The sequence below is a fragment of the Pantherophis guttatus genome, chromosome 4, assembly GCF_059756535.1.
Source record: "Pantherophis guttatus breed Tessera chromosome 4, ASM5975653v1, whole genome shotgun sequence".
NCBI lineage: Eukaryota > Metazoa > Chordata > Lepidosauria > Squamata > Colubridae > Pantherophis > Pantherophis guttatus.
In genome coordinates, this window is record NC_142066.1 from 147226728 (window position 1) to 147251589 (window position 24862).

The 24862-nt window shown below is 37.5% G+C and overlaps 1 protein-coding gene across 1 annotated transcript in view; it reads left to right on the forward strand.

Annotated features, from left to right (window-relative positions):
• Positions 1-689: 689 nt before the first annotated feature.
• The window catches only part of VIPR2 (vasoactive intestinal peptide receptor 2), a 78457-nt gene continuing 54284 nt past the window's right edge, over positions 690-24862 (forward strand). Inside the window, exons 1-2 of the mRNA XM_034402463.3 lie at positions 690-1198; positions 8244-8346. Coding sequence (XP_034258354.1) covers positions 1145-1198; positions 8244-8346 — 157 coding nt within the window. The 5' untranslated portion in view covers positions 690-1144. The remainder of the gene's footprint in view (positions 1199-8243; positions 8347-24862) is intronic.

Below are 24862 nucleotides of genomic sequence, written 5' to 3' on the forward strand. Positions count from 1 at the left end.
TTATTCCATTTCCCAATCACTTTGGCAACAGATCAACTCCAAAGTTGAGGTGACCTCCAAGTTGACCTTGGAAAGAAATAAAATAACAGAGTTGGAAGCGACCTTGGAGGTCTTCTAGTCCAACCCCTGGCTAGGCAGGAAACCCTACACCACTTCAGGTTATCCAACATTTTAAAAACTTCCGGTGTTGGAGCATTTACAACTTCTGGAGGCAAGTTGTTCCACTGATTAATTGCTCTAACTGTCAGGAAATTTCTCCTTAGTTCCAGATTGCTTCTCTCCTTGATTAGTTTCCACCCATTGCTTCTTGTCCTGCCCTCAGGTTAAAGTTAGGGTGGCAGTTCACCATAGTGTCCATTCCACTCTCTCTAGCCTTTGACCTATATTTTGGTCTTTTCTCTTTGATCCTCTACCTTAATGGCTCTGGAGGATACCCAAAGCTTGCACACCCATGGATTGGATACTACAATATTATGGAAGGTCTTTTTCATCCCATTACATTATTTTTCCAAACTACTTGATTTAGGGGTATTTTTGTTTTTTTTTAACTTTTTCCCCCTACCCCCATTCCCACCGGCGTCCCACGGATCAACGCAGCTCCTGTTCCTTTAGTTCTGTACACCCCGACGAAGTTACTGAAAGCGAGATACGCGCCACCATCCCATTCCAGGCGCTGGAGAATAGCTTTCGCCGTCCCCAACTCAAGGCATCCTAGACTGCTGCAGAACTTCTATGGTCCTTCTGTGGATTCGATGGGAACGGTTGTCACTGCAACCCTGGTCCTACCCGCCCCCCCTTTTTTTGTGGGGGGGGGGAGGAAAGAAGTAACTCGCGGAGCAATTAAGTAACAATTTAATCCAAAGAAGGATCCGGCGAGGAGGAAGAGAGGTGGAGTCCGGAGAGCGCACAAGACCGCGCGGCGGACCCAGAGTGGGCGGACGGGTGGGCGAGGCGTCGCGGCTCTTCGTCCGGCTACGAGCGCCAGTCAAGGCTCCGTGCGGGAGGCGGGTGGGCTTGAGCCCCGTGGTAAAAAGCGCGCGGCTGCAGACGGGCAGCGCCGGCTCGACGACCGCATGTCCCTCTGGCTGCGGGAAACTGCCCGCGCCAAGGAAGGTCGCCGCGAGTCCCGAGAAGCTGCGACGGGATGCAGCTCTCGCTGCTGCTGCTCTTCTCGACCTGCTGGTGGACGTTGGGGCCGGTGAGTAGGGATCCCTGGCCGGTGAGCCTCGCTTGTGTCCTGACTCGGAAGGGTCTGAGCAGCTCCGGAGCATGTGCAGAGAGCTCCTTTTCTGCGGCTTCTGCGAGAAAAGGGCGCGTTGGCTTCTATTCCGCGAACCTTTCAGGGGGATGGAGAGGGGCGGCTCGGATCTTGCCTTCTGCTCTTCTTCTGGAAGGAAACCTATGGGAGCAGAAGGAGGAAAACGCGTTCAGGTTAGCTCCGTTTGTGGGGCTAATTCTGCGGCCTGGGTCGCCCTCCCTTAATGTGGATATGAACTTATCCCTCCCTCGTCGCATTAGTATGTGATACACACACACATCGAATAGTTCCTGCTATTAATAGTTAATGCTAATAGTTCCCACTTTTTTAGAATTGCTGCTTATTCTTATATCCCTCCCATTAAAACAAAAAAGGAGCGAACGAGTCTCTTCGGACTGTGCTGGATTACAGTTCCCATTATTCCCTTTTATTTCAGGCTGGGGATGACGCCCAGGCCCATCTGCAGAGTCCCGATTGAGAGCTTGGTTATACTAGTGGGCCACTTTTTAAATTTGAGGACAGGATTAAAATCCAGCTAAATTTGAATCTCTTATCGGGCTGGTGAATTGGACTAAAATGAATTTAATAAAGAATTGCTTTAAGGTGCCCTGGGCTTCAGCAGTTCCAGTATCTATTGTAACTCCCTAAGAAAAGCTGATTCGATTTTAATTGATGCCAGTGAAATTGCTACAAACAACAGGATGCCCTCTTTCAAGGAGTTTTAAATCCCATACATGCACCATCTTTCAGGATCATTTAAAGCCAACAGATTTCACCACAAATGTTCTGTATTCAGAAATATAACAGTGAAAGAAAGGCAAAGAGGGTGGAGTTTTTCACAAGCTCTTCTTTGTTTATAGTTGCAGTGGAAATTCTGTACTACTTTAAGGCAGAAATTCTGTCCATTTAATGGTCAACTTGATTTTGTGTGTATGTGTGTAGCACTGTAAATTTTGGTGCATTAATGGCATGAAGTTGTGAGGACTACTGAACTTTCAAACATGGCTGCAGCCATGTGGTTTTTGCCAAGCATTTACGAAATGCAAAATATCAAGAAAAAAAAAGAAGACTAAGCTTAGGGATAAAGGATGTGTGTTTTCTGGATAGATCAATCGGATTCTCTTTTTCCATTGTTCGTTACCTGTTTTAATGAACCAAAGCAGGGTTAAGTAGAGTTCGTGCCTGCAGCAGAATGAAGTATTAGGATTCATTGACCTAATCTTGTATATGGAATGGCTGTTTAAAAATACAAGGGTCAACCCTGCCATTAACCAGAGTGAAGACATCTCCAAATAGTTAATAACTTTTATAATAATTTATTAGAAGGGGGATAATTTATTAGAAGGGAGATTTTGGGGCTCAGCTTCAGCCTCTCTTATCAAGATTTTGAGAATTATGAAGTAACAATCAAATGTCTTTGGACAGTCCTGTTTTATGTCCTGTATCCCACTTTTATAACCTTCCTTGAAAGCAGAAAAACAAATGCAATGAAAATTTTGTTTTGGTATAGTTTTCTAATTGCAAGGAGTTAGTCTTTCCTGCCATTTGTATCATGATAACCTCATTCTATGATATTAATTATCCTTAATTTAGAGAGATTATGGAAATGACCTAAGAAAAATTACATCAGGTCAATGTTTATCATTAAATTTTATACAAACATTTTGGCTGTTGTGTATTTCCTTATTTGTGTAGTTTATGATACATACATTTCCAGAGCTTTTAGTTTTGTTTACTAACCTCCTATAAAAAGTCTCTTTTGAGTCAAACTTGATTTGATGACTTCATAAAAAGGTCCTTCTAGTTTTATTAGTTGCAGTATCCAGTGGTTTACTATTCTCTTCTTGAACTTCCAAGATGATTTTCTTTAACTTCCCACTCTAACTTCCAGCCTTAAAGTTTTTTGATAGTCTCCCATCCAACCATCAAACAGACCCAACCCAGCTTAGTTTTTTGATATAGTCAGGCTTAGTTAAATAATCTGATAGGTGTGCACTGAAATGCTATTGCATCTAAAACAAACAAACAAAAACGTTCACAGCATTTCTCAAACAGGATTTTTTTAAAAAAAGAAAATGATGCAAACATAGTTCAATTGCTTACTACAATTGCTCCATGAGATGTTGTGGTAAAGCTAATCTTTTTTTTTTAATGTTTTCCAGTTATCACATATGGTACTTAGACATGTTTTCATATTTAAGCAAGGAGCTATTTGATAGGTATTTGATAAGCTGATATAATTGTTGTTAATCTCTGTAAATTGATAATTTGGTGTTTGAAATAGTATACTGAGATATGTCTGAGCTCTGTGAACAAGTTGATGAGATGCTGATTATTTTATGTGGATATGTAAGAGGTGTACTTTTTAAATGGTTACATGTGTGAAGTACAACCCAAAAAATGTTTAACTGAAGTTTAGAGCTTAGTCATCTTAATAAAAGACCAATAAATCCAGAACATCTCTGGATTTTATTCAGTAATAAAAATAAAAAATGGTTCCACTCCACTGGAGTAACCAAAATCTTTTCATTTCTCAGTCCAAATAAAGAGAAAATAGAAAAAATATTGAATCCAAGCAAATTGGGAAATACACAGTTGCTTCTTTCTTATTGAAGAGGAGGGAGAAGTAGACAAAATTTATCCCTCTTAGAAAGCCAACATTGGTCTTAAATGATTTTCTAAGGTACCTGAGTTTCAGCACAGAAATGAGGAAAAAGATTGTTTAAAAACTCAGCAAAGTTTCATTTTTGCAAAAAGAAGCCTCTATATTTTGCAGTCGGTTATGCTATAGTAAATCCAAAGCTAAATTGAATCATTTCTTAAGTTAACATCAGAATTGGATCACTGTTTTCACTGCTACAACATTCTTCTGTAGACATCTAATTATTTTTAACAAGCATTTTTTTTAAATTCAGCTTTAAAGTTTCTCTGATTGATTGTTGTCATTGCATTTTACAGAATTCCATATTTTAATTTTTCTAAGGAAAAATAACTCTTCTTTCATAGTAAAGGCTTTTATGCTGGAAGGACATCTGTGCAGAAATTAACAAGACTTTGGTTTTGTAGATGCAAAATCCTTAATCAGTCAATTGAAGAAGTATTTATATAATATCATAGACTTCATTTCTTTGGCATTAAACTACATTTTTGTATCTTATTGGGTTGTTACAAGACTATTTTGTTAGTTTATGACTTGTTTGGGATTAGAAAACAGAATAATTTGATAATTTAGGTTAAACTATGTGTAAGTGCAGTCTTTGAGTATGGAATTATTTGGTTCAAATTTTGAACATAAAGGTTAAAACAAACAAAGTCTTTGTTGGCAAGGAGTTATAGTTCAGAAGTAATAAAGTTCTTGGACTGGACCAACAAATTATGGCTGTAAATACAAAAACAACAATGAGTAAAGACTACTTCTTTGTTGTCATCTAGTGTTCATCTAAGTTTTTACAGTAGCCCTGATTTAGAATAAGATAATTTTTACATTAAAAGAGATTTCAAACTTTCTTATCCATTCCTCTCTTTAATGTAGGATTTACAATATAGTAATACTCTCTACGGTTATACAGATGGACTCCCTAATTATCAGAGATTAAGCCTTGACTTCCATACAGTTCCTTCTAAAACAAAGAATAGTGTAGAAATTATGAGAGTCTGAGGCAGTGGTGGGTTTCAAAATTTTTTGCTACAGTTCTGTGGGTGTGACTTGGTGGGCGTGGCAGGGGAAGGATACTGTAAAATCTCCATTCCCACCCCAATCCGGGGAAGGATACTGCATAATCACCATTTCCTCCTGATCAGCTGGGACTTGGGAGGCAGAGAATAGATGGGGGCGGGGCCAGTCAGAATTTTTACTACCGGTTCTCCGAACTACTCAAAATTTCCTCTACCGGTTCTCCAGAACTGGTCAGAACCTGCTGAAACCCACCTCTGGTCTGAGATATTGAGTTGCAGATGGTTTATGAAGATCAGTCTAATTCATAGTAGATTAGCCTTTCATGCCATGTCTCATTTGAACTAAGCACATATCAAGCATTGAAAAGCCAGGCTTTAACGTGGTTTAATGCTAGAATTGGGAAGAGCATCAGTGGAGAGAGAGAGAGAGAGAGAGAGAGAGAGAGAGAGAGAGAGAGAGAGAGCAAAAAACATTGCAAGAGATCCCCCCTCATGTTTTTTTCAGTTATTTTAAGTAGCAGTTTAAGTTGCTTTGGCTGCTTGCTTGCAACTGCTGTATTCTGCAGTAATAATTGCAGAGCAACTTTTAATCCTTTGAAACTTGAGACAAAAGATAGGAAGTGAAAAAAATACTTGTGTCTTTCAGGCATGACCGGAAACCACAGTTCTAGATATTTTGTGGTGTACTGACAACATTCTACTTAGGCTTAAACTGCAGCAGACAAAAGATTGTCCCGATGTGTGGTATAACTCGGTAATTTGTCTCTCTGCTGTTTCTTTTTTAGACCTTTAAGTCAGTGTTGACTCCCAAGTACTGCCTAGACAAGTCCATACAGTCTTCTTGGCAATGTTTTTGAAAGTGGCTTGCCATTGCTTTCTTCCCAGAGCTGAGAGAGAATGGTTGGCCCAGGGCCATCTAGATGACTGTGTGCCAGAAAGTGGGACTAGAGATCCCAGTTTCCAATTTCTGTGTTGGTGCTTTAACCTGTACACCAGGTTAGCTTTCACCAAAGCTGTCCCTCTGCTTACTGCCTTTAAAGAAACAGTTCTCGGAAGGAAGGGGGTACTTATTTGGTATTCCAGATGAGGTTATAATGGTTAAAATATGGATGTCTGCAGAGAGGGATTTTAAAGAGGTCAGTCTGATAGCTGAGCCCACACAACCAGTGCTTTAACCATTTTTATGTGTCCTAAACACACACACACACACACAAAACACTATAAATGTTTTATGTAAAGCTGTGAGACATTTTGGTTGACACTTCTAAATAACTGTGTGGTCCTGATTGTCACCTGATGTTTTATTTTCCAATTTAGGAATCGGCAACGTACAACAAAGTGGCGTTCCTTAATCCAGCTATGCAAAAATTCAGACCTGAATTTGCATTTGATGAAAGACAGTCAGATATACTTAACCAAACTATTGAATAAATCACCATGCACAACCGTGTCATTATTTGGTTTGTTCAATCTTGGCTACATAATGGTGGTATGTTCACAAACCTGGTTTAGAATGATATGCGAAACCAACCATGTCAGTCAAGAGATTGGCTTTTAACTGAAAATCAGATGTCAATCATGCATAAATCATGTTTTCTTGGACATAGTTCCTCGGGAGCTTCTTTTTAGAATCAGATATTTTTTTATCTCAAAATTAATGAATTCCCAATTGAAACTTAAGTAATCAAACTAATATTGCTACAGCTATAGATAATACTCATTTTAGCAATTGTTCAAAGTTACAATCGCACTGAGGTGATTTACGATAAGTCCTCACACTTATGACCATGGCAGCATCCCTGTAGTCACATGATCAAATTTTGGGCATTTGGCAACCAGCATGTATTACCTACAACAGGGTCATGGCAGAATCTTGGGGTGATAGGATCACCATTTGAAACTTTCCGACATGCAAAGTCAATGGGGAAAGCCCGATTTACTTAATGATTGCATGATTCAATTGAGAACTGCAGTGATTCGCTTAACAACCATGGCAAAAACAGTTAGTATAATCCATCTTTAACAGCCACCTTCCTTAGCAACGAGAATTGATCCCAATTGTGGCTGCAAGTCAAGGACTATCTGTAATTGGTTTCTCTAATCTTTTTAGTCTTCTAAACATTTTGAAGATATTTCAGTTTGACATATAATGTTAAACTTTTTAACAATAATGGTCATTTGCAAGCTAATGCTCCCAAACTAGCATTTATTGGAGCTGAGACATACCTGACTAAAGTTTTCCAAAAATGCAGGGTTTCACAAAGCTTATGCTGGCATAATTTAATTATGGCAGGTCTTGAGATAAACAATTCCAATGGACATTTCATAATTTAATAAGCCACAATTTGCTAGATTTATAAAACAGACTGTGCCATAAACAATAGTTTCAAACAACAAAGGCTTGCTTTGTATAACACATACTAAACCAACATAAAATAAGCCATGTTTATAAATTAGTGCAATGGATGAACCACTTTTATGCTGTTTCTAAGCTGTAGAAGAGTTTGGCAGAGAACAAGTTTGTTAATCAAATTTAACATAACCTTTTAATTTTGGGGCTTTGGTATCTTACATCAGAAAGAAACCAGAGCATAAATCTCTTTAGTTAGTTAATGACTTTGTCCTTTTTTTCTTCTAGTTAAAAGAATTCAATGATCTCAGGTGAACTTAGGTAATCATATTATAGATATCTTACTAATTATGTTCTTTTGTAGAAGAACCAGCAGGTGCATTTTTTGCTAAGCCAAAATGGAACTGAGTGTGAGACAGAGCTAGACACTTTAAAAAAAAGTTAGCTAAACCATTAATTTTGATTGTCATGTACAGCTACCATATTTGCTGAAAAGTTCTGAACAACCGCAAGATGATAACAAGGAGATTCAGAATTCAACCAGATTTTTGCAGCCTAATAACCTTAGTGTGACCTCAACCTGTACTGGGGATCTCATAATCTTTGTAAGAAACATAGACATATAATTAGAGCAATACTAGAACTAGAAAGTATTGCATAGGCATGGGGCAACTAGAATAACAGAGATGGAAGGGACCTTGGAGGTCTTCTAGTTCAACCCCCTGTTTAGGCAGGAAACCCTACACCACTTGAGACAAATGGTTATCCAATCTCTTCTTAAAAACTTCCAGTGTTGGAACATTTACAACTTCTGGAGGCAAGTTGTTTCACTGATTAATTGTTCTAACTGACAATAAACAAAAGCTTCCTATTTTGTCTTTTTTCCCTCAGCTGGTTCTGCTAGCATTGATGTCCTTTCTACAAAGTTAAATGTTTCAGGTTTTTGTTTTTATTCAACAGGTAAAAAGTATTCACCCAGAATGCAGAATGCAACAGGAAATCTATGAAGAAGAAAAGAAGTGTATGGAACGTTTAAAGAATGCCAATACAGTGAGTTTAACAGGTGAGACAATGGCTTATAGTCACTCATTTCTGGTTCACTGGTACTTCTATACTTGCTTACTGAGGACATGATGATGTGGCATAAAATAGCACATAGTACGATTTGAGTTTTGGTTAGTGTCGTGCAGAACAACCCATGATACAAAAATGGTAGTTTCCTCTTTCAGAGGTTCTTTGAACCTCTGGTTCCACTTGGTTCTGGTGTTGATTGCTGAAAACTGGTAACACATTTTTCTTGCTGTTTTCAGATGTGAAATATACGATATTTGAAAGACCTAAAGTTAGCATTTACAATTTTAAAAAAAGTAAATGAACACACACAAATTCATTCCACAGCTAGGCTCACCCACATATATATGGTTCAGTGGTGGGTTGCTCCCTGTTCATTGCGGTTCTATAGAACTGGTAGTAAAACCGTCGGGAGGCTCTGCCCACTCGCTATGATGTCATCATGGGTGATTTGCGCATGCACAGAAGCTTCCGCGCTTCCGTTGCAAACCGGTAATAAAGGTAAGTGGAACCCACCCCTGATATGGTTCCATCCACATTATAGATTGTGATCACCAAAAAATAGTCCACCCCTGAGTGAGTTAGCTCTAACTCAACTGGAACAGCATGGTGTACCAGTTCCTATCTGGTGTACAAACCAACAAATGGGAATCAAGTTTCATAAACTTTCTCTCCTGCCATCTGCTGGCCATGTCAACATTTGCAGCCCTATATCTTAATCCTAAAAAGCAGCTCACATCAATGATATAAATAGTTAATCTACACACTCCTGTTAAAATTCCAGAGTTTTGAGATGTAAATCAGACCAAGATAAATCGCTTCAGAATTTTTTTCACCTTTAATATAATCTGTAAACTATACTGTTTAGTTGAAAAACAAACTGAAATCTTCTGGGGAAAAATAAAACTAAAAAACTTAGTTTTTTATGTAGCATGGTTGCATAAGTGTGCATACCCTTAAACCAGGGGTGTCAAACACAAGGGGCATGGGCTAGATATGGTTGGATCCAGTCTGCAGGGCCATCCTAGAAAACATAAGGGGACGGCCTGTGTCGCTTTGTCCCGGTCTACCCAGTGCAAAGAGGAAACATTGGACCAGCGTGGCTTCGTCCCGGTCTACCCAGTGCGAACAGGAAATATGCCAGCATTTTGGGGAGTGGTGTCAAGATGGCCACGCCCCCCAGTCAGCCACGCCCCCCTCCGAGATCAACCACAACCATGATCAGCCCTCAATGAAATTGAGTTTGACATCCCTGCCTTAAACTAATACTTGTTGAAGCGCCATTTGATTTTATGATAGAATTCAGTCTTCTGAGGTAGGAGCCTATCAGCATGATACATCTTGCCTGAGGTATCTTTGCCGGCTCTTTCTTGCAAAAACACTCCAAATATGTCAGATTGCAAAGGCATCTCCTATGCATAGCCCTCTTCAGGTCACCCCACAGATGTTAAATAGGATTCAGGTCCGGACTGTGGTTGTGCCATTCCAAAATTTTGATCTTCTTCTGTTCCATTGTTTTGCTAATTCATCGCTTTGGGTCATCGTCACATTGAAGGGTGAAAATCTTCTTCATTTTCTGCATTTTAGCAGAGCCCTTTGTGCCAAAATTGACTAATATTTGGAATTGTTCATAATTCCCTCCACCTTGACTAAAGCTCCAGTACCAATTGAAGAAAAACAGTCCCAAAGCATAATGTTGTCAACACCGTGTTTCATTATGGGTAAGGAGTAATTCTGGTAGTATGTACAAGTAATGTTGTTTTTGAACCAACTATATTTTTTTGGAGTTATGGCCAAAACTTCAACCTTGGTCTCATCTAATCATAAGAAATTTTCCCACATGGTTTTGTCAGATTTGATGTAGGTTTTTGTAAATGTAATCAGACTTGAATGTAACTAGTCTTTGTTAAACAAAACTTCCATCTTGCCACCCTATCCCGCAGCCCAGGAATATAAAAAATATGGGAAATTGTTGTCACATGCAGTACACAATCAATACTTGCCAAAGATTTCTGCAGCTTGTTTAATGTTGCTGTAGATCTCTCTGCAATCTTTTGGACAGCTTTTCTTCGTTTTTTTCATCAGTTTAGAAGGACACCCAGTTCTTGGCAATGTCATTGTTGTGCCATATTTTCCCCACTTGTTGATGGCTGTCGTCACTGTTCCATGGCATATCTAATGCCTGGAATTTTTTTTGTATCTTTCTCCTAACTGACACCTTCCACAATGAGATCCCTTTGATGCTTTGTAAGCTCTTTGAAGACTAACTTTTTCTGTAAAAGACAACTGAGTAAATGTCATAAAAATCCTACTAGAACAACTGAACTTTATTCACCCAGTAGATCAGAGTCACTTTGATTAATGGCAGATATGTATTGACTACTATTTAACATCAATTTGAATGTGATTGGTTATTTCTGAACACGGCCACATCCCTACTTATAAGAAGGTATGCACACTTAAGGAACTATGTTATTGTAAGTCCCCCCCACACACACAAATATTTAGGTTTGTTTTTCAATTGAATTGTGCAGTAGATAGATTATATTAAAGGAGGGAAAAAATCTGAAGTGATTTATCTTGGTCTGATTTTTTCTTTTTTTACATTTTAAAAAAAACAGGTATTTAATGGAAGCATGTAGACTTTTTATACCCACTGTAGAAGTATGTATACTCCACATCAGCAGAAAATATCCTTGGACAGTTTCTAGGATTCGAGCATTTTGGCAGGCCTCAGGGTTTTCAGCTGGTGGTTGCCATTCATATGTCAGCTGCCATTTTGTTTTTCTCACAATGCTATAAGCATTATAGAAGAAACAAACCATCGGTGCTGGAAAATGGTTCATGTGGATCATCCTTGGAAAAATAGATGGTGTTGCAAGTAATCTGTGGCACATACTATAATAAGATTAGAAACATGTAATTGGTATTCAACAAAGAAATCGGCCTATAGTTTTTTATTAATGTGGTATCTGCCCCTTCTTTTGGTATTAGGGAGATATACGCTTCTTTCCATGTGTTTGGTAATTTTGCCTCCATCAGCGCTTCATTGTATATTTCTAATAGCATTCCATTTAATAATTCCCCAAATGTTTTATAAAACTCCGTTGGTAGACAGTCGGTCCCTGGAGTTTTATTATTTTTCTGTCTCTTCAGCGCTTCTTTTAATTCCCCTATCGTAATCTCCTTATTTAATAGTTCTTTTTCTTCCTCTGTTAGTATTTGCACTCCCTCTCCTTTTAGATAATGTTCAATTTCCTCCGTTGTTACTATGTCCTTCTCATAGAGTTTTTGATAATATTGGACTACTATCTCCTTTTTTTTCTCTAGGCTCTGATGGATCCTTCCCTCATCATCTTGTAGCTTCTGAATTGTCTTTTTTTCCTTTTCCTTCCTCAGTCTGTATACCAACCACCTCCCTGGTTTGTTTGCGTGTTGGAAATAGTTCTACCTTATATATCTTAAAGTAATTGCGTATTTCCCTTGTTCTAATATGTTCAGCTTGTGTTTTGCCGTTATCCATTTTACCCTTATTTGTTCATCCCCTGGTTTTCCTTGCAATTTACTTTCCCAATTTTTAATTTCCTCTCGCATTTTATTATATTCTTTTTCTCTCTCTTTTCTCCGTTTTGCATTATATGCTATTGTAAGGCCTTTTACATATGCCTTAGTTGTGTCCCATAAGTTTTGTAGGGAGGTGTGTTTTTTTGTGTTTTCCTTGTAAAACAATTCTAACTCCTTTTCCATATAATTCTTATATTCTTTCTCTTTCATCAACTGTATATTCATTGTCCATCTGTTTTTTCTTTTCTGCTGCCCCTTCCACGTCATCATTATTGGGTTGTGGTCCACCCAATCGTTTGATTGAATTTCTACCGCTTCTATTTCCATCATTAATATACTGGATACCCATGCCATATCCAACCTAGACCAGGACTTATGTGGATTCGAATAATATGTAAAATTTCTAATTTCGGGATTATAAAATCTCCAGCTATCTATCATATTTAGTTCTTCCACATATCTATAAAGGTTCTGCGCAATACATTTTTCTTATTTTTATTTTGCTGGACACATTTATAATCTTTTCTTGCATCTAAAATAGCATTGAAGTCTCCAATCAGACATACATTTTCCATTTTTTGATCCATAATTTTTCTCGTGCACTTTTTTATAGAATTCTAATTGTTTACTGTTTGGGCCATATATTACTACTAACAATATATTTTTAAAATCAAGTTTTAGCTCTATCATCACTATTCTACCTTCAGTATCCACATATCTTATATTGCTGTCTATTCCTTCCTTAACATATACCACTATTCCTCTTTTTTTTTCTTCTGTCAATGATGAGTATGCTGTACCTAATTTCTTATATTGTATATATTTTATATCTTGTTTTCTTATGTGTACCTCCTGGAGGCACACTATATCTAATTTTTGTTTCACAATTTTTTTAAAAATTTGGTGTCGTTTGGATGGTGAGTTGAGTCTATTTACATTTACTGATAGAATTTTTAGAGTTCCTTCCATTTTTTACTGACTTTCCTGTTGTTTCTTCTTTGTTTCTTCCTGTTCCCTTTTTTTGCCTCTCGTTGGCATTCCTCCTTCCTCCTGCGTCTCTCCTTCATCTTCTTTTCCTCCTTGTGTGTGGGGGGGGTTTCACGTTCCCGCCTCTGTTTTCCTTTAATATTCCTTCCTCCCTCTTCTTTACTACTATTTGTTGCCTCGCTACCCGTCATTTGGTCGTATAGTTCCCTTGCCTTATTCTGCGAATCCACCTTTATTTTCTTTCCCTGCCACGTTACTAACATCCCTTCTGACGTCGTCCATCTAAAGGGTATATATCTCCTATTTAGAGATGTGGCCAGGAAACAATAGTCCTTTCGCAGATCTCTTATCCTTTTGGGAATTTGTTTCAGAGTAATTATTTCTTTATTCCTGTAGAACATAGGTTCATCCTTTGTTATTTTGTATACGATATCCCTCACCTTTCTTCTTACGAATCTTATGTGCACCTCCCGGGGAAGATTATTTTGTCGGGCGTAATTTGTATGGACTCGGTACACTTCATCAAGTTCATTTATTATTTTGTCCTTTTCTCTTTGGAGCGCCTCCGCAATCATCTCTGCCATTATCATCGTCAAATCTTCTTCCCTCTTTTCCACCACATTTTGGAAACGGAGGTAAAATGCCGCTTTTTCCATTTCCAGCTGTGCCACTGTGTTCTCAAGTTCCTTATTTAATCCTGTCATTTTTGGATATCTTTCTTTACTTCTCTCTTTACTGTGTCCATATCTTTTCTGGATTGCTCCAGAAAAGTTTTCATGAGTATAATTGCCAATAGGTTGAAAAAAATATTACACAACAAAATACATCAGGACCAAAATGGTTTCTTGCCCACAAGACAGATAAGAAATAATTTAAGGATGGTAATGGATGTTTTGGAATATTACGAGGTGCATCCAGAGAGAGACAGGTGGCTCTGATCTTTCTAGATGCACAAAAAGCGTTCGATCAAGTAAATTGGCAATTTATGAAACAACAAATCAAAATTATGAATTTTGGAGAGAAATTTATTAAAATGATAACATCAATATATCAGAACCAAAAAGCATGTATTTTGATAAACGGAGATCCAACAAAATTTGTTGGAATAAATAAAGGAGTAAGGCAGGGATGCCCGCTATCACCCCTACTTTTTATTTTAACCTTGGAAAACCTGCTAATTAGAATTAGGGCAAACAAAGAAATACAAGGATTAAAGATTAAGAGAGAGGAGTACAAGGTCCAAGCTTTCGCCGACGACCTGGTCTTCTTCATAGAAAACCCAACAGAAACAACCCCGAAATTACTAAAAGAGATTGGAAAATTTGGAAAAGTAGCGGGTCTAAAAGTTAATAAGGAAAAGACAAATATGATAACAAAAAATATGACAACAAAACAAGTAGAGAAATTAGTAAAAGATTCAGGATTACAGGCAGTTAAAAAAGTGAAATATCTGGGGATACATTTGATGGCTAGAACTATAACAATAAAACAAGATAATTATGAACCTTTAGTCCAGAAAATAAAAGAGGATTTAGAGAAATGGGGGAAATTAAGACTGTCTTTGCTGGGGAGGATAGCGGCAATAAAATCAAATATACTGCCAAGACTCCTTTATTTATTCCAAACAATTCCAATAAAATTGGACAAGAAATTCTTCGATAATTTGGATAAAATAACCACAAAATTTGTGTGGGAAGGGAAAAAATCAAGAATAAAACTAAATATATTGCAAGACGATAAAATTAGAGGAGGATTTGGTTTCCCGGCATGGCAAAAATACTACAAGGCCCGGCATGGCAAAAATACTACAAGGCTGCAAGCTTACTATGGATCAAGGAATGGATAACCTTGGATAATCAAAGGTTATTAAACTTGGAAGGACATGACCTGATGAAGGGATGGCATGCCTTTATTTGGAATACCAGGAATAAAATATATAAACACTTCAATAACCACACTATTAGGAAATCTTTAATTAATACATGGCAACAAATCCAACACAAACATTACATGAAAATTCCTGGCTGGCTATCAACAATAGAAACAATAACTCATCCCAATATATTATCAAAACAAAAAATATTAAGATAAAGAGAAATACTAGATAGACAGGGGAAACTGAAAACCAGAGAAGAATTAAAGGAACAAGGAATAGCAATAGACTGGTGGCCATACTCACAAATAAAGAAAAGATATAGGAAGGATCAGGAGGAGGGAGGAATAGATTTAAAACAAAATCGATTGGACAAATTATTAGAATCCAAAGAAGGGAAATTAATTTTGAAAATTTATAAATATTTACTTGAATATGATCTGGCAGAAGAATTGGTTAAAGGGCAGATGATAGCCTGGGCGAGGAACATCAGGCACAGTATACAACTAGAAGAATGGGAAAGAGCGTGGGAAAATAACTATACCATGACAAAATCGGTAGCCTACAAAGAAAATCACTATAAAATGTGTTATCAATGGTATCTGGCCCCCGCAAGGTTAGCAAAAATGTACCCAAATGTAAATCCGACCTGTTGGAAGTGTAAAAAAGCACAGGGAACTTTTTATCATGCTTGGTGGCTCTGCCTAGAAATTAAGAAATATTGGAACAAGATAAAAACATGGATAGCAAAAATAACAGATTATGAAATTTTTTTATTAGGTATGATTAAAAAGAACATTAGGAATGACATAAAATATTTAATACTTCACATAATAACGGCGGCTAGACTAGCAGTAGCACAACTTTGGAAACAAATAGATTGCCAACTGATCAGGAGCTAATACAAAAGATATACACATGCGCAGAAATGGATAAATTAACCTTAGAGTTACAGGATAAGGAGGACTCAAAATATTTTATAATATGGAATAGATGGTACCAGTGGATAAATCAGAGGAGGCCAAATGGGTTGAGATGAAATTTAGAGGAAATTAACATAAGTAAAAAAATGCACTGTCAGATAGAAAATGAAATATGTCACTGTAGGTTTGTATATATGTATATATAATAATAGAAATTAGTTAGTAGTTGAAGTCGTTTATTGTATATGTATATGTAAATTTGTTTCTTGATTAACTTTTAACTTAATCAAGCTTTTGTATGTTTTAAAAGTTTTTTTTAAGAATGAATAAAGTTTTGCTTTTTAAAATTAAAAAAAAAAAGATTAGAAACATGATGCTATAGTCTATGAACCAGAGGTGCCCATTTTGTGGGCTGTGGGCCACTAGTGGGCCATGATGGGATTACAACCTGGCAGTGGAAACAGCTGGCAAGTGCGTGTGCACATCCTCAGTTGTGCAAACAGGTGAGTGTGTGCGCACTGCTCCATTTGCATGAGTGGCAAGCGCACATGCATGCCACTTGCACAAGTGGAGCTGTGTTTCACACACATGTGCTTGCCGGCTGCAGAACTGTCCCCACTCCTTCCCCCTTGCTGATCCACAAAGCCAGGCTGAAAAACAGCTTCTATCCCAAAGCAGTAACTATATTGAATTGTACTGTATAATCCAATATTAATGCAATACCAGGGGTTTTCAATTCAGTTGTATAGAATGTGAAGGATGTGTGTTTTTGTTTTATTTTTTATGTATAATGTACACTGAAGATGGCATTTAATTTCGTTGTATGAGGTGCAATGACAATAAAGTAAACTAACTAACTAACTACAGCCAGAAACGTTGGGGAGCTCTGCTATAAACAATGATTGATTTTTTAAAATGGTAATATTCTTAGGGCATAAACAGTTAAGGACAAAAATGTAGAAAAGAAAAGTGTGAAAGTCACCTTTCTGGTTATTTTGTGCTCTCCCCTTAAAAAAAGCTGTAATATTTTAACATGCTGAGATATAGTTGTGTTCACATGTATACAAAGTTTTCTAATGACCAATATAGTTTTAGATTGCAACTTTCCTTTCTTCACATTCAAACCACCTTTAAAAATGATCCATAGCTACTGTACTTTAGGAGGGGAAACTGTGATAGAAGGAGGTAGCTGTTTCTATTCCTTTTCTGCCTTTACTTTTGAAAGAAATTTTGTTGCCCTTTTAAGTGCAAATGGAATAGAAGATTATCAAAAAGCAAATACAAGAAGTAGGATATTTTCCACAACTAGAAGCCTTAGCTAAGGCCATCTGTTCATAGTGTAAATAAATGATGTTTTTATTCTTTTAGTAGGGACAGAATAAATATACCGGTGAGCTTATAAATGAAAAAGTGTATCTTCGCCAGGAATGCAAGGAAAACATATCAATAGCCTAATGCTATTTTATAGGCAAAGATAACTCTGTTAGTGTTATGCAAAGCTAAAATTCAAAGACAGTTGGGTTGAATTGTCCTTTCAGATTGAATTTCTAAATCAAATTAGTTGGGTGTGTCAGGTTGAATCAGACGACATTCCTGATAAAAACACACTTTTGTCATATTTAATCTTTAAACTGAATTGAGTCACTTTGACAGTTTGAATTGCAATTCTGAACTCAACAAATAAGTCAGGAGATCTAAATCAAATTTTCCAACCTTAGCGCTTGATCATGGCTAATCTGCATGCTCCTAATTTCTGTTCTGAAAGGATTACCTAGAATTTCATACTAGGACATGAGAACTAGGAACCAAATCTGGAAGATACTTGCAATGACAAAGCTTAAAAACATTTCTGTCATAAATTCTAAAGGAATGATGATAAGATTCTCTCTACCTTTTATCTTCAAAGGCTATTTTCTGAACCAAGGTATCATTTGCATTAATGAGCAGGCTATTCTGATTGAATATCTTTGACCTTCTAATTATAATTATACATTTCTTGTGTTTCTTCCAGAGAAAACAATGCTATAAATATCTTGATAGAGATCTAGGTGCAATGAATTAAGGACACTTTTACTTATATATCAATATCACATATATTTTAATCATGGCAGCTTAAAAAAATCTATAATTGGCTGGGTACACAAATAATGTTAAACCATAAAACATGATTTACGAATCATATTGTCTGGTTTACCCATGAACTAAGCCAAAAATGTGTTCTGATTGTTTGGAGCTAAGTAAAGATTCTTTTTGGTAGAGTGAGTCTTAGGTCCATAAGGCTGATTTCATTACTGTTTTTACAAACCTATTTTCTCTCCGCTCTTGGTAACTCCTGGTTCCTACAATTTTCTTAGCAAGGTTTTTCAGTTTGCCATTATCTCTTTCCTACGGCTAAAACCATTCAATATCACAGTAGTCCAAGTCTATGCCCCAATCACTGGTGCTGAAGAGAAAGAAATTGACCGGTTCTATGAAGCCCTACAGCACCTTATAGAATTAACACCAAAAAATGATGTCCTTATCATCATGGGCGATTGGAATACTAAAGTAGGAAGCCAAAAGATAACTGGAATAACAGGCAAGTTTGGCCTTGGAGTACAAAATGAAGCAGGGCACAGGCTGATAGAATTTTGTCAAGATAATATGATGGTCATAGCAAACACTCTTTTCTAACAACCCAAGAGATGACTCTACACATGGACATCATCAGACGGTCAACACAGAAATCAGATTGACTATGTGCTCTGCAGCCAAAGATGGAGAAGCTCTATACAGTCAGTAAAAACAAGACCAGGAGTTGACTGTGGCTCAGATCATGAGCTTCTCGTTGCAAAATTTAGGCTTAAATTGAAGAAAGTAGGGAAAAGCACTAGGCCACTCAGATATGAACTAAATCATATCCCTGATGAATATACAGTAGAGGTGACAAATAGATTTAAGGAATTAGATCTGATAGACAGAGTTCCTGAAGAACTATGGATGGAGGTTCGCAACATTGTACAAGAGGTAGCAACTAAAACCATCCCAAAGAAAAAGAAACGCAAGAAAGCAAAATGGCTGTCTGAGGAAGCTTTGCAAATAGCTGAGGAAAGAAGAGAAGCGAAAGGCATGGGAGAAAGAGAAAGATACATCTAATTGAATGCAGAATTCCAGACAATAGCTAGAAGAGATAAGAGTGCAAAGAAATAGAAGAAAACAATAGAATAGAGAGGACCAGAGATCTCTTCAAGAAAATTGGAGATATGAAGGGAATGTTTCATGCAAAGATGGGCATGATAAAGGACCAAAATGGACCTAACAGAGGCAGAAGAGATTAAGAAGAGGTGGCAAAATTACACAGAAGATCTATACAAGAACGAACTTAACATCCCTGATAACCAAGATGGGGTGGTCACTGACCTCGAGCCAGACATCCTAGAATGTGAAGTCAAATGGGCCTTAGGAAATCTGAGCAACAACAAAACTAGTGGAGGTGACAGTATTCCAGATGAGCTATTCAAAATCTTAGAAGACAATGCAGTAAAAGTGCTACACTCAATTTGCCAGCAAATTTGGAAAACTCAACAGTGGCCACAGGATTGGAAAAGGTCAGTTTACATTCCAATTCCAAAGAAAGGCAATGCCAAAGAATGTTCAAACTATTGCACCATTGCACTCATTTCATATGCTTAAAAATCCTACAAGCTAGGCTCCAGCAGTATGTGGATCGAGAACTACCAGAAGTACAGGCAGGATTTTGAAGAGGCAGAGGAACTAGAGATCAAATTGCCAGCATACGCTGGATCATGGAAAAAGCTAGGGAGTTCCAGAAAAACATCTACTTCTGCTTCATTGACTATGCTAAAGCCTTTGATTGTGTGGATCACAACAACTTGTGGCAAGTTCTTAATGAGATGGTAGTACCAGATCACCTTATTTATCTCTTGAGAAACCTATATGCGGGTCAAGAAGCAACAGTGAGAACTGGACACGGAACCACTGATCGGTTCAAAATTGAGAAAGGAGTCCGGCAAGGCTGTATACTGTCACCTTGCCTATTTAACTTATATGCAGAACACATCATGAGAAAGGTGGTGAAGGAGAATGAAAAAGTTGGTTTGAAACGCAACATTAAGAAAACTAAGATCATGACATTTGGCCCTCTCAATTCCTGGCAAATAGATGGGGAAGAAATGGAGGTAGTGACCGATTTTATTTTCCTGGGCTCCAAGATCACCGCAGATGGGGACTGCAGCCAAGAAATTAAAAGACGCTTGCTCCTGGGTCGGACAAGACTTCGCAACTAACAACAACAACAACAACAACAAAGGCTAAAAGAAAGTGATTGGCCAAGATCAGCCATCTGGCTTTGTGCCTAAGGCAGAAGTCGAACTCAGGGTTTCCCATTTTCTAGGCTAATGCTTTAATCACTTATCGAAACTGGGTTTCCTGCTGTATCTCCTTTATTATTTTTGTATCTTATGCTTGGGATATTTGCTTTCTAGTCTCCTTTTTTAATTATATTACATTCATTAAGAGGTTAACAATAGATTTCTTAAACTTTTGTTCTTTGAAGGGATAGGCCTCTATTGGCCAAAGAAATTATGTCAAAATGAAGATACTTAATATGAAGCCAAAAAAAAAAAATCTGTCCTATTTATTTGTCTTTATTAAATTGCAATCCAATCTGAACTCAAGGAAATAAAGTTGGACCAAATGTGTTTTTAGCTGGCTGAGAAGCTCTTAGTTCTTTTTAAAAACTGCATTGTGAGCTTTTCCAGAGAACGATACAAAGGCTAAGAAAATAATATTGTAATCTACTGTACCTCTGTGATCTATATATAGAGCATACAAATATTGCTTTAGTTCACCCATGTATGAATCACATTTCTGTGGGGACCATTGACTTAAATGCAGGTGCAAACACATTACTTTTTCTGAATTGATGTTGTTCAGAAAAGAACCAATTAAAAAAGACATCCTTTATTGATTAGCCTTTCTAAAGTCAGAACATGACCAACCTATTTGTAGTTAAAACTTTTTTTCCCCCTGACAACTGCTATTTTTGTTTTTGTTTTAGTGGAGATAGCAAGCTGTAATAATGTACAGTAGTTTCCATCTGTTTGGGAGCAGCCTTTGCCTGTCACTCTAGTCTAGGGGTCTGCAACTTGTGACTCTGGAGCTGCAGGTGGCTCTTTCACCCCTCTGCTGCAACTCCCTGTCACTCAAAATATGTGTCACAACCGCCAGTGTGGGACACCCAATTTATTGAGCTTTTCGACTTTTTTTTTTGGCGTTCAAAATGTTTTCGTTGCATGCAGAAATAAAAATGTGTTTTCTCTGTAGCAGATTTGATTTCATAAATGCAACACACTATAATTTTTTTATACATGGCATAAAGGTAAAAAACGATATATGCAGTGTCATCTTCATTTTAGATGTCAAAAGGGTTTTGTGGCTCCCAGTGTTTTCTTTTCTGTGGGGAAACGGGTCCAAATGGCTCTTTGAGTGTTTAAGGTTGCTGACCCCTGCTCTAGCCTATTTCACACTATGAGAGAATAGAATTGGGACGAAATAATTTGAATATTTACGTACTCATAATTTAGTTTTCTTTTTTCAGGAATCAGCTACTTAATCTACAGAGCTACTTGGTTAGCTCCTTTTAATTATCTGATTAAGTTTATATTGCTCCTTTTTGCATTTGTAAGCATTTGGGTGGCTTAATTTTTATTAATAACTCATGGCAGTAAATGTATCCAACACACCTTCCTTCACCTATTTTCCTCACAACAACCTTACATGGTGAGTTGGCTGAAAGAGAGTGACTGATTTAAGGTCATCCGGCTGGCTTTCATAGTTAAGGCAGGACGTAAGATGGATTTGCTTCTTTCTAGCCTGATGCTTTAACTACTACACCCATCTCTCTCTTCTTCTCCCTCCCTCCCTCCCTCCCTTTCCCTTTCTCTCTCCTTTCCTCTTTCTCTCTTCTTCCCACTCTCTCTCTCTCTCCCTTTTTCTCTCCCTCTCTTTCTTATTCTCTTTCCCTCTCCCTCCCTCCCTCTCCCCTTTCTCATTCTCTTTCCCTCTTCCTCCCTTTCTCATTCTCTCTTTCCCTCTCCCTCCCTCCCTCTCTCTTTCTCATTCTCTCTTTCCCTCTCCCTCTCTTTCTCATTCTCTTTCCCTCCCTCCCTCTCCCTCTTTCTCATTCTCTCTTTCCCTCTCTCTCCCTCCCTCTCTCTCCCTCTTTCTCATTCTCTCTTTCCCTCTCCCTCCCTCTTTCTCATTCTCTTTCCCTCTCCCTCCCTCCCTCTCTCTTTCTCATTCTCTCTTTCCCTCTCCCTCCCCCTCCCTCTTTCCCATTCTCTCTTTCCCTCTCCCTCTTTCTCATTCTCTCTTTCCATCCTCTCTCTCCCTCTTTCTCATTCTCTCTTTCCCTCTCCTTCCCTCCCTCTCTCTCATTAAAAGGAAACAACTTTGTAATACATGACATTTAAGATCAATAAAAATTGAAATGGCTCTAATGCTTAAAAGCTAGAAAATGTTTTTGTTACTTTCCTGGGAGAATGGACGTCAAACACTAGAGCTATGAAACACTTTGAATTCTGAGGTAAAAAGGTTGCTGGAGAACACACTCAACACTTATCAACAACTTCTTTACTTTAAAATGTGTCTTTCCCTGGGATTGTGCTGCAGTTGTAGAGAGGATCTACAAGGAGTATCCTTGTACAACCTGAAGGACTTTTATTCCATAAGAACAAGCATCCTGGATAGCCTTCATCCCAGAGACAGCGTTTTTTCCTATGAAAGTCTTAACAGAAAAGGAAGTCCAAGTCCTTATTCCAGATAGCTGAGCTTTGGGTGGAAAACATACCTTCAAAAGTTGTTGCTGCTGATTTAGAAACAAGGCAGGTTCTTACAAGAAAGATGTTTTAAAGGTCAACAGTAGCACTTTAAGTGTTGATAAACAATTAACAGCCAGTGCAGAGTTTTCAATGCAGACATTTGTATTTAATACCTTTTATCACTTACCCAATTTGTCTGCTGCATTTTGCATTAGTTGCAATTTCTGGAATTTAAAGCACCTTGCAATAGTTGAGACGCATTATATCCAAGGCATGTGTAATTGTTGCTAGGTCTGACTAATAAAGGAAGGATCACCGGGAGTTTATTATTGCAGATGTGCCAATGAGCTTCTTTCTACAGTCTCCACCTGTGAATCTAATGACAACTCTGGGTCACAGAACATATCTAAACAGCAAAGTTGTTAGAGAAGTACAGTAGGTGGGAAGTTTAGAGAACAAAAGACGATGTACGAATTTGGGTCTCGGTGTGCTGAAAGCAAGATGATGTGTAACTGTAAAAATTGTTGTAAAGTAACTTCAGTTGTATTTCTTCTTTTTTTCCCTCGTACTTCATTCTTTTTTTTAAAAAAACCTTCTTGAGTATATATATATATATATATATATATATATATATATATATATATATATATATATATATATATATATATATATATATATATATATATATATATATATATATATATATATATATATATATATATTCATTCTTCAATTCTTCAGCTTCCCTGTCTCCCTGATGTGGTCCCCAATACTAAATTACAATTAATATTAGGGTTACAATATCTGCATTTCCAAAGCTATACATGATCACCAGATGGTATTTTTTTCAGAGTGTTCTGTAACTTGGTTGCCATCTAGTGGTCCTCCAGTCATTGCAGCCCAGATATGGTAACCTTATGAAAACTCCTCCCTTAAATCTCAATTCTTTTGCAATGTTCATACATAAAGATGAACAGGTTAGGGGCTTCCAAAGGATAACTTTCTTTTGGATTAACTCATATATCAACAACCTATCGTTCTATCTGGGACAGAATTCTTTTCATACCTGAGAAAAATTCCTAAACTTTTTATTTATGACAGTTGCAGTATCCCGGGGTCATGTGATCCTATTTTTGTGACCTTCTGACAAGCAAAGTCAATGGGGAAGTCAAATTCACTTAACAACCCTGTTATTAACTTAACAACTGTAGTGATTCACTTAGCAACTGTGGCAGAAAAGGTTGTAAAATGGGGTAAAATTCACTTTAACAACTGCCTCGCTTAGCAACAGAAATTTTGGGCTCAGTTGTGTTCGTAAATCAAGGACTATCTATACTTAAAATATTTTCGATTAATTCATCAGTTTTATGTGTTGGAAAATGATGGGAGCTCCAGCATACCTAAAGAACATCATCACAAATCTGTATTATTTTTTTTTACTAATAATCCACTTTCCTGGATTTATTAAACAAAGATAAGTGGGCATTAGATTGCTACCTTCGTAGCCTTAAAAGCAATTTGAGGTTTAATGTGAATGCTGCCTCTTGGTGCAGTTGTTTATTGGATTTCTTAAATGGCAAAATATGTAGAATGAAGTGCAATATTATAGGGACCATACAGATACAGGTAGAAATCAACTTGCAACAATTCATTCAAAGTTATAGCGGGAACTGAAAAAAGTGACTTATAATTGGTTTTTCACATATGTGACCACCACAGCATCCCCAAGGTCATGTGATCAAAATTTGAATGTTTGGTAATCGGCATATATTTATAACGGTTGAAGCATTCTGGAATTGTGTAATCACAATTTCGAACCTTCCATCTGGTTTCCGACAAGCAAAGTCAGTGGGGGAAACCACTTAACAACTGCATGATTCACATAACGACTGTGGCAAGAAGATGGTAAAATGGGGAACAAGTTCACTTAACAACCATCTTGCTGAGCGGTGGAAACGTCGGGCTCCATTGTGTTGTAAGTCAAGGACTACCTGTATATTAGTGTCTCCCAGGAACAAAGTTAAACAATGTTAGCTTCTCCAGGAATTCAAGAAATTATCCACCTGTTTTGCTAGGAGTCATAGCAGTGATGAGGGGCCCAGGCAATTTGTTCTTTTAGATCTAGAGACAATGAACATTTCAATAAATAAAGGGTAATTAAACCCTGACCTAACTCAAGTAAACATTTAAACGCATAACATAAAAGGCATATATTCCAAGCAAGATGATACCCAAACTGCCTGGAGCTCCTTAATAATGACAGCTGAGTTACCCCAAGAGTGTTTTTCCACAGTATCCAGAGCTGTGATCTCTGCAGAAGCTTCACATTAATAACAAAAC